The sequence below is a fragment of the Schistocerca americana genome, chromosome 5 (assembly GCF_021461395.2).
Source record: "Schistocerca americana isolate TAMUIC-IGC-003095 chromosome 5, iqSchAmer2.1, whole genome shotgun sequence".
Lineage (NCBI taxonomy): Eukaryota > Metazoa > Arthropoda > Insecta > Orthoptera > Acrididae > Schistocerca > Schistocerca americana.
Genome location: NC_060123.1, coordinates 441,520,967 through 441,537,545, shown reverse-complemented (window position 1 = coordinate 441,537,545; position 16,579 = coordinate 441,520,967). Strand labels below are relative to the sequence as shown.

Sequence of the window (16,579 nt, the reverse complement as noted above, 5' to 3'; positions counted from 1 at the left end):
CAACGAGGCTGGCCAGGGGAACCTAGCACACACTCACATTCTCCAACATGAGTGGTGAGAACTAAATATTCATGCACTAAATGACTACAAGGAACACAGCAATAATTTTACTCAGGTAGTACTATCATTTGACACAGAATGTATCACAAGTAGATTGGCACAATATCTCCAGAACAAACCATCACTTTGCAGCTGAACACCCCGTGAAGCAAACTGCAACATTATGTCACTTCTTCAGACCCGCATTTTTGCCTTTTCTGGCTATCAGTTAAACTTAACACTATCACATGAAAGTCTAAGGCAATATTGTAAGAGGATAGGTAATTATTTCCTGTAATTCCATGCCACAAAAAATGTCCACAATACTCACATTACATGTTGCATGAATCGCAGGTACAAGAATGAGGGGCACTACTCGTCACCTAAAAAACAGAGATATGAAACCCTGCATCAACACGGTTCAATAGCTACAGGTAAATGGTAAAATTACCCTTTCCTTGAAAATCATAAAACTTAACTTTGGAAATGGGTGCACAGTAAAGGTCTTTAACAGAAAAGCATTAGGCCACAAACCATAATACACAAATAAATTAAATAAAATACAGTTATCATATAGCTGTAAACATATAGCAAACAAACAACAGTTGCTGTCCACCAGACCATTCTTTCAAATGCAAGAGGTAATTGGGGATTTTTTAATGGTATCATCACAGCTTGGGGAAGGTTCCAATCAATATGTAAGTAATACAGTCCATTCCAATAAATACCAGTGTTACTAGCACAACAGTTCCACCTTCCCTGAAGAAAATTTCCCCTATCATAATGGTATGTCAAAGGAAATAAATCTCAGTCCCAACTGTGACAGTACCTCAACCAACCATGCCACTAATAATAAGCTCACAATTTTCCACCAAAATATTCAAACCATGTTTTGCAAGTTGAGCAACTTACAATAAATATTGATGAACCAGGAGATGCATATTGTGCTCATATTCTCTGCTTAACAGAACACCTTGTCACTGTTGGCATTGAAATGCTCAATATTCCAAACTATCTATTACCTACCGCATATTGTAGAAAGCATATGAGTTGAGATGGGGTAGCTATTTACATGAAAAAAATCTGTCGTTTAATATAATAGATGTACAGAAATATTGTGTGGAGCAACATTTCGAGGTATGTGTTACTTAAATACCAAAAGCTGACAAGACACTGGCAACTGTGCCAGTATACAGGGCTCCATTTGGTAATTTTAAAATGTTTATAAAACAATTAGATTCTGTGCTAACATATCTAAAAAGGAAAAATGGGGATATCATAGTGATAGATTTTAATAGAGATTTCCTAGTTACCTCATCTTCGAAGGCAGAAATTGCAAATTTAATGCATACCTACAATCTTGTCTCCCCTGTTAGTTTGCCCACAAGAACTACTGCCACTTCCAGCACTCGGTCTCTCTGATCACGACGAGGAAATACTAACCATTAACAGCTTTAACACACACCAGAGTAATGCTAGTGCTCAATGGAAAACCATTAGAAACATGAATGAGGAAAAATATTCAAAGAGTTCAAATTACACCTTCAGGAGACTGACTGGAGGCATGTTTATCTCGCAGGTAACGCTAATATAAAATATATTTATTTAGTGATGAACAATCGGGTATATCTGTCTTCCTAAAAAAGATCTACAGACTACAGGGCAGGCAATCTGGTAAAATAATATGGTCCACCGACGGCATACAACTATCATGTCAGAAAAAAATGAGACCTGTATATGATATCCAGAAACCTGAATATCCTTTCCAGCTTAACTACGATAGGACATACTGTTAAATTTTAACAAAAGTAATTAGTAAATCAAAGACCATGTGCATAATTTCTGAAATTAGCTGTTCAAATAATAAATTCAGAACGAAGACAGAAAAAATAAAATCGAAATTCGAGGAGTGATTAAGTACTTCGTAAAGAAAAGTATGAATGCAAAGGACATTTGGTCCGGAGAGCTCAGATGAAGATATGCGCAGTGGTCGGCCAAGATGTGTCACTATTCCAGAGATCATTGCAAAAGTGCACAAAATGGTCATGGAGGATCGCCGATTGAAAGTGCGTGGAATTGCCCACGCTTGCCAGATGTTATCTGAAAGGGTATATCACATTTTAACTGAAGAATTACAAATTAAAAAATTATCTGCAAGATGGGTGCCCCAACTCTTGACGTTGGAGCCAAAACGTGTGCAGTCGCCTTGGCAAAATTACACGAACTAGGTATGAATTTTGGTGGACGAAGGTTCACCTCAAACGAATAATTGACAGTCGGAGTTGACAACTATTTTGCAGGCATGGAGGAAACTCTCTTTCGAGATGGGATCAAGGCACTGGAACAAAGCACTTTTTTTCTATTCCGTTCCGAGATCTTTTCAAACCACCTCCATAAAAACTACCATCTTAAAAATTAACGATTCGAAAATAGTTGTTAGTAAACAATTAGCAGACATATAACAACCACTTTTTAACTGTCAATTCTCAAATAGGTTGCAGTGGTGACCTAAGCGAAACTACAGATAATCTGAAACATAACCTCCCTGAAATTTCTAATGTTATAAATGTAAAACAGGTAGCCGTCAATGAAACTAAAAAATAATTCACTCATTAAAAAGTAAAAGATCTTCAGGCATAGGTAAAATCTCTAGCAAGCTGTTTAAAGTCTGGAGTAATGAAGTAAGTGTAGTATCTGCTCATGTTTGCAACTCATCTCTTTGCGAAGGAGTTGTTCCAGAGAGAATGAAATACGCCATTGTGAGACCTCTCTACATGTCCAACAATGCTACCGATGTCACGAATTATCATCTTGTCTCTCTGTTAACAACATTTTCAAAGGTTCTTGAAAAAAAAGTGTATAACAGGATTGTGGCCTACATAGATAACCACAATATTATTAACCATGGACAGTTTGGTTTTCATAATGGGGTTTTGACAGTGTGCCATATACTCACAAATGTCATCTTTGAGTCTTGTAACAGTAAGAAGCCAACAGTTGGTGTCTTCTGTGACCTTCCCAAGGTTATTGATTATGTAAACTGCAAGGTACTCTTAGAGAAGGCCTATCATTATGGAATCAAATGGCCTACAGGTAATTTGTTAAAATCATATCTCGACGATAGGAAACAAAAGGTGGTCCTACATGGCTGCAACAATGGATATCTTAATACAGTGGCTTCTGAATGGGGCAAAATACAGCATCGGGTTCCCCAGGGATCTGTCCTTCGGCCCTTACTATTTTTTAACATATGTTAATGGTCTACCCCTCTCCATTAGCAAAAAATGTGAATTCACAATGTTTGCTGCTGAACCAACCATTGTGGTAGATAGCACGTCCACTACCGATCTGGAGCCAGATGTTCATGACATACTCAGAGAAGCTACAGCCTGGTTTACAATTAATTCTCTTTCAGTTAATATTAAAAAACTAATTTTATTCAGTTCCACACTAAAAATAAAAATCCAGGAAACAGTCATTGCACACCACACCCAGGTACTAGAACAGGTGCACTCCACTAAATTCCTAGGGGTTGATGTTGACATTAGGCTCAACTGGGAACAGCATGTGTCCATGACTCTAAAAAGACTGTCACCAGCAACATTTGATTTAAGAATCATCGTTCATCTTGCAGACATCATTTTAAAACCAGCTTATTTTGAGTACTTTCACTCGTTAATGAGTTATGGCGTAATCTTCTGGGGTAATTCACCAGTAAAAACAAAAAAGTCTGAATTATTTGCGCAGTTTCTCCACGATCCTCATGTAGAAAACTCTTCACACAGTTAGGAATACAGACAACAATTCGTTAGTACACATACGCTCTGACGAATTTTTTCATTAAAAACTATGCTCAGTACGAAACAAATTGTTCATACCACAACTATAAGATGATCTCCATTTTGAACTAAAAATCTGTCACTTGCACAGAAGGTAGTAAAGCATGATGCTATTAAGACTTTTAATGCACTGCCTAATTATATTAAATGTACAAGAGAATATGAAATGCTATTCAGACGCACATTAAAAAAATATCTAGGCCTACTTGACCACTGTACTCCTTAGAGGAATTCTTTTCCAGAAATAATTAAAAGCTCCCATATACACTTTTAATGGACTTCTTGAATAAAAAAATACATGTTGTTATTCAGTTAGTAAGAAAAATTTATACTTACTTTTATTTATATTATTGTACTATGTTATTAAGCCATATTAATTGTATTTGTATAATTGCATTGACACTTTCCATGTCGAAGCGAATTACTCCTATGTGCGGATCCAATGAACACGCATGCCAAATTTTAAAAAAATAATACAGAAAAAAGGGTTAACCCCCTTTTTGGCAAGGACTAGTCGTATCATGGTATCTGTTTTAGTCTGAATGCACAACATGTTTGTAACAAATTACAGGGTGCTTTATAATTGAAGTTCTAGTTTTAGAAGGCTATAAAAACGAACCACTGCCCAGAATGGTGTCAAATTTGAATGGAATAATATAAAAGGCGGGGAAATGTCGAGGAAACAAAAAAATTTAACAAAATTTTACCAATAAATTGCGCTCTAAACGGTACATCATGCAAAATAAAATACACGCGGTACACGCCTGTTCCTCAATTCGCTTGGTATGTCTCTCAATGTAGGATCGCGCGCTGTTGGTATAGCTCTTTTACAAGAGACGAGTCTGTACGCCAGTAACTTTGCAGAAGATCTGGACACTCAGGAGTCTGAAAAAAGGTGCTGGTCCAATGTCTGCCAAAATCGAAATCGCAGTTTTTTTATGCATTGTGGCAGAGGAAGCAAAACTGTTGATCTATCGTCAGTAGATGATGTGGGCACATTATTGCAAGTGGGATCGTGGGATGGTGCGCAGTGCACAGGGAATTGCCAGAACTTTGGACAAGACAAATGTTTGTTCTTTAATTTCTTGCTCGCATGGAAGTGGGCAATCAATGGCCACATAACATTATGTTGACAGATGAAGCTCATTTCCATCTCCAATGTCATATCAATGCACAGAACTACAATGGGCAACGGAAAATCCGCTCGTACTCAACAGGTACCGCTTCATTATGCAGACGTAACTGTGTGATGTAAGTTGGCGGCATAGTTTATTGGAGGGCCATATTTTTTGGAGGAGATGGGACTTGCGGGTCCAGTGTTGCCAACGTAGGGTTTCCCCCCAAATTTAGGAGGAAGATAGATGGAAAGGTTTTTTTGTAGGGGCTTCATTTTAACGGGGGGACTCGGAGAAAGATGGAAAGCGCGCGCGAACGACAGCGGTTGAGATTATGGAGACTAGAGCAAAGGAGTGTGCACAGCGTGCTTCAGCAGTGGACACGAAATCCGTACCTCTTGTGGCGGCGCTACGGTCGGCAACATCTAAGACGTATATATGTAGACGGAGCTATGATGGGAATGGTATTTACTCTTGTCTCCAACGCAACGAGAAGGAACTTCGTACCGCGCAAGCGCTGAACGGTGTTGTACTGCTATTGGAAGTTGCGCATCTTCGCGCCGCTCGCGGTAAAACACAGAACTATCAAAAGAACGGATTTCCAGTACGCCGGTTCTACGTATTCTCCTATCCTGTGCACACTCATTCACTCTATTCTCCATGGCTGAGATTCTAACGTGGCCAGGTACCTGATGACCTTTGAAGTAGCGTATTCTACTCTTTAGAATTACAAAGTTAGTTATAATTGTCTTTGTAAAGTACCAAGAAATGAAGAAGAACATCAATGATTAACGATTGGTGCTTATATTCGCTCTAGAATTCCAAAAGAAAACATGAAACGATATCAACAAAAATATGCGAAACGTTGGGAGGCTGATCCAGAACTCCAGGGATTGCAGCAAAGTTTTTTTTTTTAAATTGGTATAAAAAATTTTACATAATATATCGCATTCTAGTCGAAATATTACATTCTCCTTATCATACTCTGTTTGAGAAAAAGAATAAGCGAATGTGATCACGGAAAATCTAAACTGAATAGTAAAATGAGGTTAGAAAGATAAGCTGATTTCCGCAGTCACATCGGTCATTGTTTTGCAGCAATACGTAATGAATTGTCACGTAAACGTTGATTCTTTCGATAAATAATTGTTATGCAAGAATTTCTTCAGAGCTTCCAGACCAGGAGACCAGCCACGATTTTCGCAACATTTTCTTAAAAAAGGTAAAGTAGGTTAAGTGTGTCAGTTGATTCAGTTCAGTTCGTGGAATGCCTTTGAACAGGAGCTTGATTTGGCAGTGATTGACTATTACTTCCAGGTGTTGCACATTAATTTTGTTCAATTTACATGTACTTGCTTGCTTTCTTTTCGACACGAGTCCGTTAATCTGTCTAGCTTACGAATGAATTATGGGGATATTTCTATCGGCGCGGTAATTTGAATACTTTCATGGTTGCACTCGTGACGTTTGATATGAAGGTGGTGTGAAAGTTCTTTTTAACTAATATTTTTACATTTATTTCGTTCCCCAGGCAGATGAGGTGGCCTTTGCAACCCATAAAAAAATTGTCTAAAGGTTGTCAATCTGGTTTAATTTGCACTGATATATACCGTAATATATTACTGAATATCTTATTATTTTTATTACAGGTTGGATAGGTCCTGATCCATGCTCATCGACTTGCAAGTACGGTCGAATTATGTTAAAAGCGCACAAAAAGGATCTCTTGAGTCATGCAAAGACTGAAAAACATAAGAAGGCTGTAGCATTCGACAAATCTGCAAAGTCACGCAAAACTGACTTCAACGTTCAAAGCAGTTTTGTCAGAAACAACCAAGATCGCTGAATTGAAAATTTCCGCAGTCATCGCAGTGCACAGTTCACTACAGACTGTGGATGACAGATCAAAATACTACCACCACAGCTAGACCCTTCGTCACCTGCGATTTCGGATCTAAAACTCCTTCGTACTAAATGTTCGATGTTCATTAAAAACGTGCTAGGTCCGTGCATGCTTCAGGATTTGATAGAAACAATTGGCGATGGTCCGCATTCGATCATAACCGATGAGAGCACTGATCTTTCGACGCAAAAAATTGTGTATGTTATGCTGCGATAATTCTGTGCAAAGATAAAGGCAGTGATCACAACTTTTTACAGATCTATAAAGAAATTGATGCTGATGCAAAAAGTATGCAAGGTGCCATTAAAGCTCAATTAGAAGAAGATGGTTTGAGAGTTGAAAATATGGTCGGGATTGGCGTCGTTGGTGCGAGTGTCATGGTTGGGAAAAACAATTCTGTCCCCGCTCTGTTTAAGAATAAAGTAAGTGATATAACTGTCATGAGGTGCGTTTGTCATTCACTCCATCTGTGCGCTGAAAAGGCATCGGAAACATTACCGCGTCAACTGGAATTCTTAGTACGGGAAACGCATAACTGGTTTTCCTACAACCCTAAAAGATCAGAAAAGTATAAGATACTGTACAAAACTATGATTAGTATTTGAAAACCAAAAAAGATTCAAGGCCTTAGTGGACCACGTTGGCTTGCATGGTCCGAGGCAATTAACACAATATTAGATCAGCGGGAAGAACTACAACTGCTATTTTCAGTTCCTAAATCGGAAGATAAATGCTTTAAGGCTGAACAGCTTTACGATATTATGACAAATTACCGTTCAAAGCTTTCCTTGTCGTCTTGAAATTTGAGATGAAAAGTACAACGCAAATTAATTTACTTTTCCAAAAGTGACCACGTGGAACCTACTAAGTTGCACGAAGATCTACTTTTAATGCTCAAAAGTTTACTGCAAAAACTTGTTGTACCATCGAGCCTAAAGAAAGTGAGTGACCGTAAATTAGCAGATTTTGATTTCGTGTCCTATCTAATGCATTCCATTGCACAAAATATAGAGAAAGACTTACCAGATGCCAGAGAAGACGTCTCTATACTTTGGGGCGAGAAATTCATAAAAAGATTGCCAGATAATGTCTATTCTGAAGACGATGGCCATTATTCACCCACAAGTTGCTTTGTCTCAAATAAAACCGAATGTGCCTGGCATTTTTACTGTAATTTATAGGACTCACTTATACGGCGACAAGAATGAAACGGAATCTGAATGGAATCCGTTGCAAAATAAGCCTTGTCGAATGTATCCAACTCCGTTGAATTTTATACCGAGGTATTTCAAACGTTGTGATTCCGCTGGAGAAAAGCGTTTTGGAAATATAGCCAATATCAAACACAAGATTTTTCGACGTACAGTGTAATTAAAAATAAATTACGCTATAATCTGTCTCTTTAAGTACTTCGAAGTATCATCATAGTAAGATTTACATTGCAAACAGACTGCGATTCGTGTGTCGAATTCGTTCCATCTAGTCGTATGCTCGAGTTATTCAACGTCAATACGTATGATCACAAACGGCCAGACAATGGTAAAACGCAACATGATACTCAAGCCTTTGACGAAATATTCGATGTTTTGTAAGTCGAAATCGGAGCACATTTATATCATCCCGAAATATTTTGTTTCATGTTAAATTAGAAGCATTCGTACTGTGCGTCATTTTTTTCCGTTATTATTGTCTTAACTTTCAGATTTACTAACCTCTAACTTAGTAACACTAAGTTTTTCAAATAATTAATCACACATCCTTACATAAAAATGTCTATTTTTCTATCAATTAACGCCATCACAACGCTTAAGAATTATTCGAAATAATTCGCCAGTGTGTTTTTAATCATAAGGTATTTTAGATTATAAGTTGTATTTTCTACAACTATGTAAATAAAATCATCATTTCTCCTACCCGAATGTTTTTTATTACTAGTTCAATGTTTCTATCAAACAAGATGCTTATTCGGAACTTTAGGGGCTTCGAAGGAAAATTTTGGGGGATTTCGAATTGATCCTGGGGGGGGGGGGGGGACGTTTTTTAGGAGTTGGCAACACTGTGCGGGTCCTGTTAGCTGTACCGTCAATGGTGAGCGCTATATGAGCCTTTTGCGCATAAACGTCATTCTGCTCTCCCAACAGGGTAAATATGTGGTTAGGATGTTTTTTGTAGGATGGCCGCCTCCGCTTATTGCACAGCAAGTGAAGCACCTACTGCAGAGGCCTTTTCGAAAATGCTATGATTATCAGCCGTCATTTCCCTACAGCCTGGCCGTCCGTATCATGTGACCTGGAAGATGTAGCAGAATTGAAGGCATGCACTGCACAACACATTCTAAATGTGATCTGAGACACTCCGATCTGTTGTAGAACAAGCTGCTTACTGATTTCAACTTGTTTGGTTGGTCGGTTTAAAAGAGAAGGGGAGAGGGGGGGGAGGAGTAATCAAACTGCGAGGTCATTGGTCCCTTGTTCCCGGTAAAATAATTACACAAGGGAAAGAAGAAAAGAAAGGAGACGTACAGCACAATAGCAGGAGAAAGGAAGAACCAGAAGGGTGACAGAAGGCAACCAACACTACCATGGGCAAAACAGGAACAGAAAACCACACAGAGAAGCAAGAAACAGGTAGAAGGGGGGTAAGAACAAGAGAGCAGATGACCGTGGCTGGCCGACCACGAGAATAAAGAGAAAAGGCAGCCACTCTGCCACACATTAAAACATCCACCCTAAAAGCATTATAGTGGAGAACACAAAGGGACAAAGGACATGCGCTAAAACTTATATAGAATGATAAAACCCACCGTAACGTATAAAACTAAATTAGCCGATGAGGCGTTGTCAGCTAATATTAATGGTAACGAGTCCGGTAACTGAAGAGTCCGTCGCAGGGCAGACTGAGGAGGACAGCTCACTAAGATATGGGCCACTGCCAGCCGGGCGCCGCACCGACACTGGGGTGGGTCATCACGACGCAGGAGGTAGCCGCGTGTCACCCAAGCGTGGCCAATGCGGAGCCGGCATAGAACCACAGAGTCCGTCCGAGAGGCCCGCATGGAGGACTGTAACACACTCGGTCTCCTTAATGACTCGCAGTTTGTTGTGCGTCCTGAGGTTATGCCATTTCGTCTCCCAAAGCCGCAAAACCTTGCGGCGTAGTACTGAAAGCAGGTCAGCTGCAGAGAAGCCGATCTCCATAAGCGGTTTCCGCATAGCCTGTTTGGCCAGCCTGTCGGCAAGTACGTTGCATGGGATTCCGACGTGACCTGGGCTCCAGACAAACACCACTGAATGACCGGACCATTCCAGGGCACAGATGGGCTTCTGGATGGTCGCTACCAAAGGATGACGAGGGTAGCACTGGTCATAGCTTGTAGGCTGCTCAAGGATCCAGTACACTCCCCAAGACACGAACAGATGTGCTCAAGAGCACGAGATATAGCCACCCGCTCGGCAGTGAAAACCCTGCAGCCATCGGGCAAGGAATGCTGTTCAATATGTCCTCCATGGACATACGCGCCTCGGTACATGTCAAGAATCGAGAGGAAGAGGAAGCAGAGAGCTGAGGGGTTAACTGAGTCCTTAGGCCCATATGAAAGGTTTAGACGAAGTCTTGGTGTACACCAAGGAGGTTTACGTGAATGGACCTGAAGTACAGGTGGTAAAGGCAAGGACTCCAGTTCGGAAAGAAGGGATCGGACACGAACTGCAGTTGGATGTCCTGACCTGGGCCACCGATGGCGGAGATAAACCACCGTGGGTGGGAAAAGGAGACGGTGATTTGGAGGTGCAGGAGAACTACGAACGTGTGCAACTTAACTGGCCAGCAATTGTGCACGCCTAACCTGCAATGGACGCTGGTCACCAGACTCGTCCTAAAAGCTCCTGTCGCTAGGCGAACGCCACAGTGGTGCACTGGGTCGAGTAAACGCAATGCTGATGGTGCCGCCGAACCGAAAGACTCCCATAGTCAAGGCGGGATTGAACAAAGGCTCTGTAGAGCTGCAGCAGCGTAGAGCGATCTGCACCCCAGTTGGTATTGCACAGGCAGCGGAGGGCAGTGAGGTGCTGCCAGCACTTCCGCTTAAGCTGACGAAGGTGAGGAAGATAAGTCAATCGCGCGTCGAAAACCGGTTCTAAGAATCTGTGTGTCTCCACTACAGTGAGTGGATCGTCATTAAGGTAAAGTTCTGGTTCTGCATGAACGGTACGACGCCGACACTAGTGCATAACACACGACTTTGCGGCCGTAAACTGGAAACTGTGGGCCAGAGCTCATGACTGTGCCTTGTGGATGGCGCCCTGTAGGCGCCGCTCAGCAACACCAGTACTGGTGGAGCAGTACGAAAGGCACAAGTCGTCTGCATACAGAGAAGGTGACAGCTGCTGCTAGACCAATAATGGCCACTAAAAATAGAGAGACACTCAATACAGAGCCCTGCGGGAGCCCATTCTCCAGGATATGGGGGGAACTATGGGAGGCACCAACTTGGACACGGGAAGTACGAAGCAACAGGAAATTTTGGATAAAAATCAGGAGTGGGCCTCTGAGACCCCACTCGTATAATGTGGCAAGGATACGATGGTGGCACCAGATAGTGTCATACGCTTTTCGTAAATAAAAAAGACGGCAACCAGACGTTGGCGTCTGGAAAAGGCTGTTCGGATGAGAGACTCGAGGGACACAAGATTATCAGTGGTAGAACGACCCTGGCGGAAGCCGCCCTGACATGGAGCTGGTAGGCCACGTGACTCCAGGAGCCAACACAACCGCCGACACAACATACGATCCAGCAGCTTACAAAGAACGTTGGTGAGGCTGATGGGCCGATAACTATCCACATCAAGCGGGTTTTTACCGGGTTAGAGCTCCGGAATGATGGTGCTCTCCCACCACATTGCAATAGAAAGACGCCATCGCACCAGATCCGGTTGAAGGTGACGAGGAGATATCGATTGCAGTCAGACGAGAGAGGTTGGACCCGAACTGGCACAGGAGCTGTACCGGGGCAATGTGCAAGGGCACTGAGGAACTCCCACTCTATAAATGGGGCGTTATAGGATTCACTGTGGCGTGTAGTGAACACGAGGACTTTCCCTTCCAGCCGCTGTTTGAGAGTGCGAAAGGCTGCGGTGTAATTCTCCGACACAGAGGCTCGCGCATAGTGCTCAGCAAAGTGCTCGGCAATCGCGTTTGCGTTAGTAGATAACACGCCATTTATGGGAACACCTGGTGGAGTCTGGTACCCGAAAACACTTTTGACCTTTGCCCAGACTTGGGAAGGTGACGTATGGCAGCCAATGGTCGAAACACCGCTCTCCCAATACTCCTGCTTCTGTCGTCTGATAAGTTGGCGAACGCGGACACGGAGCCGTTTAAAGCCTATGAGGTGCTCCATGAAAGGGTGCCGCTGTAGAGCTCGCCGACGCTCCTTAATTGCTTCAGCGACATCCGGCGACCACCAAGGGACCGTCTTTCGCTGGGGCCGCCCTAGAGAGCGAGGGATCACGTTTTCTGCCACAAAAACGATTGTTGTAGTCACCTGCTCAACCAGCACATCAATGTTACCGTGATGGAGGAGATTCAGCAGTGACAGCAGAGGTGAACGTTTCCCAGTCCACCTTGTTTCAAGCCCATCGGCGCAGGCGTCGGTGGGCCTGAAGCTGGGGCAGTGACAGATGAGAAGTGGTCACTACCACACAGGTCGTCATGTGCTCTCCAGTGGATATATGGGAGAAGTCTTGGGCTGCAAATCGATAAATCAAAGGCCAAGCAGCTATCGTGAGACACACTGAAATGTGTGGCGAGCCCAGTATTTAAGAGGCAGAGGTCGAACTGAGACAGTAAAGTTTCGAAATCTCTGTCTCGGCCAGTAAGCACGGTGCCACCCCACAAGGGGTTATGGGCGTTAAAATCTCCCAAAAGTAGGAAAGGTTTAGGCAGTTGATCAATCAGTGCAGTCAATACATTTAGGGATACTGCGTCATCTGTTGGAAGATATACATTGCAGACAGTTATTTCCTGCGTCGTCCTTATTCTGACAGAGGGGTTTGAAGAGGTACAGTTTCACTACAGACTGGGTTTAGGACATAAACACAAACTCCACCTGACACTCTATTATAGTTTCTACAGTTCCTGTAGTGTCCCTTATAGCCACAGATGGCAGGGGTCAATATTTCCGGGAACTAGGTTTCCTGGAGGGCAATGCAGAAAGCAGGTGTAAACCTTAACAATTGCCGCAGCTCAGCCAGGCGGTGGAAAAAACCGCCGCAATTCCACTGGAGAATGACGTCATCATGAGACTGGGAAGGCATGGAACATTCGATGAGGCAGTTTACGCCTCAGGGTCACCTCCCAGTCTATATCCATTGTGTCTGAGGGTCCGGGAGAAATACAAGTTAAGTAAATGCTCCGTTTATTGTGTCAACTTGATCGCCAATAATTTCTGCTCCTGTCCAGCTCTCCTGCAACAACTTCCGTACCACTCTATTGCCCACCTCTCCTTACCGTTGTGCATGAAGTCTTACACAATAATTTTGACCAATACTACCTTCTGTAGGAATATGTGACACTGCTTTTAAACATCCTGTATAAGTGAGAGTGACCTGAAGGAAATTCATGTACACCTACACCCACCCAAATTTAATTTTTATCTGGACAATGGACTATATTGTCCAAGAAATAAATTGATTATAATACCCGCTGTCATCACACGAACGCCAGAAGTGGGAATGCTCTCCCAAACATTTCCACGATTATGATATGGCTGTGTGGGCGCACGACTGTCTATTCGGAGAAACTGAAAACACCAAGTTTTGAGCGCAAGTTTTTCATTAGCAGATTTTTATGCTTATATTTACCTCTCAATTCAACCATTCCCTGGATTACCATCTTTATACACAGTGCTGTAGGCAATGCAAAAAATGCTTTATCCGCATTAGTGATCCCTACTAGTATCAAAATACTCCGCGACGCGATACTGCTAGCGTGAGAGCTGCTTCAAAAGTGAGGTTTAATTTGACAAACTTTATTTGTACGACAGTACACTTGCCTGACATATCCATGGAAAGCAAACATCGAATCTGATAAATCTGATCGTTTATATGGACGTTGAGGAGTGCCTCACTATGCTTCTCTGGGCGAACGTGACTGGAATGAACGAACTGCCACGCCATCGGGAAATCAAAACGACCTGCATGTTTCAAAAGTAGGTTTGTTACTGTGTATTTCACACCAGTTTACTGTACTGTACCGACTGCCCCATAGTTAGTATGCGACTAAGGCAGCGAGGCTACCTCAGACCTTCCGTGCCTGGCACTTGCGTTATCCAAACACAATACAGTGATACTCCAATTATTTTACATTAGCCCTATTTCATGAATCCCGCAAAGAAAATTAGTCTCTGAGATGTGGAAAGAAATCAGAGCTGAACATTTTGTTGAAATACATTACTGTATTACACAGCTAATTCTGATTATAAACTAAGACGTGAAATTTTGGGATCTTCTGTGAAGATCCTTTTTAGTGGAGTAGAAAAAGCTATCCAGCGAAGTTCTTTAATTCAGTCTTAAACTCCACCAAATTATTTGATTGACATTTCATGAGCTTTGATTGGTGGTTGAACCCATGGTACTGTGTACCACCGGTAGCTCCTTAATGTATTAGCAGACAGACATATACATATAAGTAGTTGGCAAAACACCCAGTTTTTTTGTTTTTTTTTCGAAATCTCTGCAAGGAGTTCTAGAATTAAAACCAGATATAATTCTTTTAACACGATTCTGCATTCCGAAAACTGCTGTATGTTTGTACGAGCCTCCTGTGTGGTATCTTAAACGCGACATTTAAAACTTCTTTCCTTTTGCTGTTTTCTATTGTCATGCTAGAATAGTAGAGGAGTGACTGGATAGAAGCCTTTGACCCACTTAGTGATCTTACATAGGTCCAGTTCTCGGCAATATCTTTGCTACGTTATGAATGGGGTAGTTTTAGGCTTCGAGCAGCGACCTTTTACAGACGTATAAATTTCTACAACGTTTTGCTTGCGCTCTTTTTCGAAATAAGAGTGCAACAGTGTCAGCTTCCTCAGCAATTTCCGAATTTTGTTATTAAACCACGGAGAATCATTTCCTTCCTTAATCCATTAACTCGGCGCTTACTTCTACATGGTGCCACTTACTCGACACATACTTTTAAAGGGCGCGATATACAATCCATTTAAATTTTGCCCCTAACTCCTCTACGCCCATCAAGCTGGAACTATATGATTTCCATCATTCAGTAAGTAGCATGCTAACAATTTTTTATCTGCTCTTTCTACAAAAAAATTCTCCCCTAGCCTTCTTGATGGATTTATTAATTTTTGTAACCACTGTCGCTGTAATATGATCACTAATTCCTGTTCCCGTACTGACATAATCGATAAGGTCAGACTGTTTGAAGCTACAAGGTCTCAAATATTTAAATTACGTGTGGGCTGCCAAAATGGTCGCTCAAGACAGATTTCCGCAGTAAGTGTTCAAAAGTACTTGACTGGACTGCTTGTTCGTACCACCTGCAATGAATCCACAGACGTTCCAGTCTATACTCGGTACGTTCAAGTCACCTTCAACTAATATTACATGATCTAGGCATTTCCGCGCTTTCTTTGGATGATTCTAAAACTATCACGGTAGAATCGGGTGGCCAGTAAAAACATCCGATAATTAACTAGAATTCCTCTAGTCATGTTACATGCGCCCAGATAAATTCATAGACTCCCATTTCGATCTAGACAGACATTTTTATCGACTGCAATGAACACTCCCCCTACCACGGAGTCTAATCTGTATTTTCGATATACGTTCCATACCTCGCTAAATGTTTCACAGCTTCCTACATCGGGATTCAACTAGCTCTCGGTTCCGAAAATAATTCGAGAGCGACAAATTTCCTGGAGAGCAGTAAATTCCGTGCCTTTTCGTTATGCAGTCTGATTTCACTCTTTGCGTATTGCCTGGTAAGCATTCATCAGAGAATCTCAAACTACCGCCTAGTCTAAAAACCACATGTGCACTCCTCAAGCATTCTCCAACCCGAGTAGCTCCTTGCTTTGTGTAGTACACCCCTGACCGATGAAGGTGTGTCCTAAAACTCTGCACCCAACAATGTACGCCCAGAAATTTGCAGCCAAGAACGTCACAAGAAATCGAAAAAACCTTTGGTTGAGACCCTCCACTCGGCTCGAAACCGTCATGGTCAATAATCTTTAGTATGAAAATTCTCAGAAACCTGCCATGCCGCACTAACTCCAAATTTTACAGATCTATAACTCTTCACAGTTTTAACACACACCTGCAAGTTGGCATTTTTCCATCTCTTATCTGGGTCACTGAATGCACCAAATTTGAAAGAAATCCGAGAGGGTCAGGTTAAGAGGTGCGTTGAATTGAACAATGCTTCTACAGCGAAATATTTTACGTTAGAATGATAACACATCTTGCATTGTGTCTCGTAAGCCGGTAGTAACACAACTACAAGAGCTAATTTCTGCTGCAAGTGACACACACAGCTTTTATTTTGGTGCAACTTCGCGATTATAGTTGTTAGTGTGGCACCCTTCGACGACTATTTCAAAGAGAAGATTTTAAATGGAGAAAATCGCCTGCCATTGGACTTAGAGCCCCAGCAGACAAGTGAATTTC

General features: G+C 42.0%; 1 protein-coding gene across 7 annotated transcripts in view; it reads right to left on the bottom strand.

Annotated features, from left to right (window-relative positions):
* Positions 1 to 16,579, bottom strand: part of LOC124615403 — a 494,346-nt gene that overhangs the window by 267,798 nt on the left and 209,969 nt on the right. For all 7 annotated transcript variants that reach the window (XM_047143247.1, XM_047143248.1, XM_047143249.1 and 4 more), the window contains exon 3: positions 371 to 422. Coding sequence is in view for 1 of the 7 variants with exons in the window: in XM_047143251.1 (XP_046999207.1) it covers positions 371 to 384 (14 nt within the window). In the remaining 6 variants the exon portion in view is untranslated. The remainder of the gene's footprint in view (positions 1 to 370; positions 423 to 16,579) is intronic.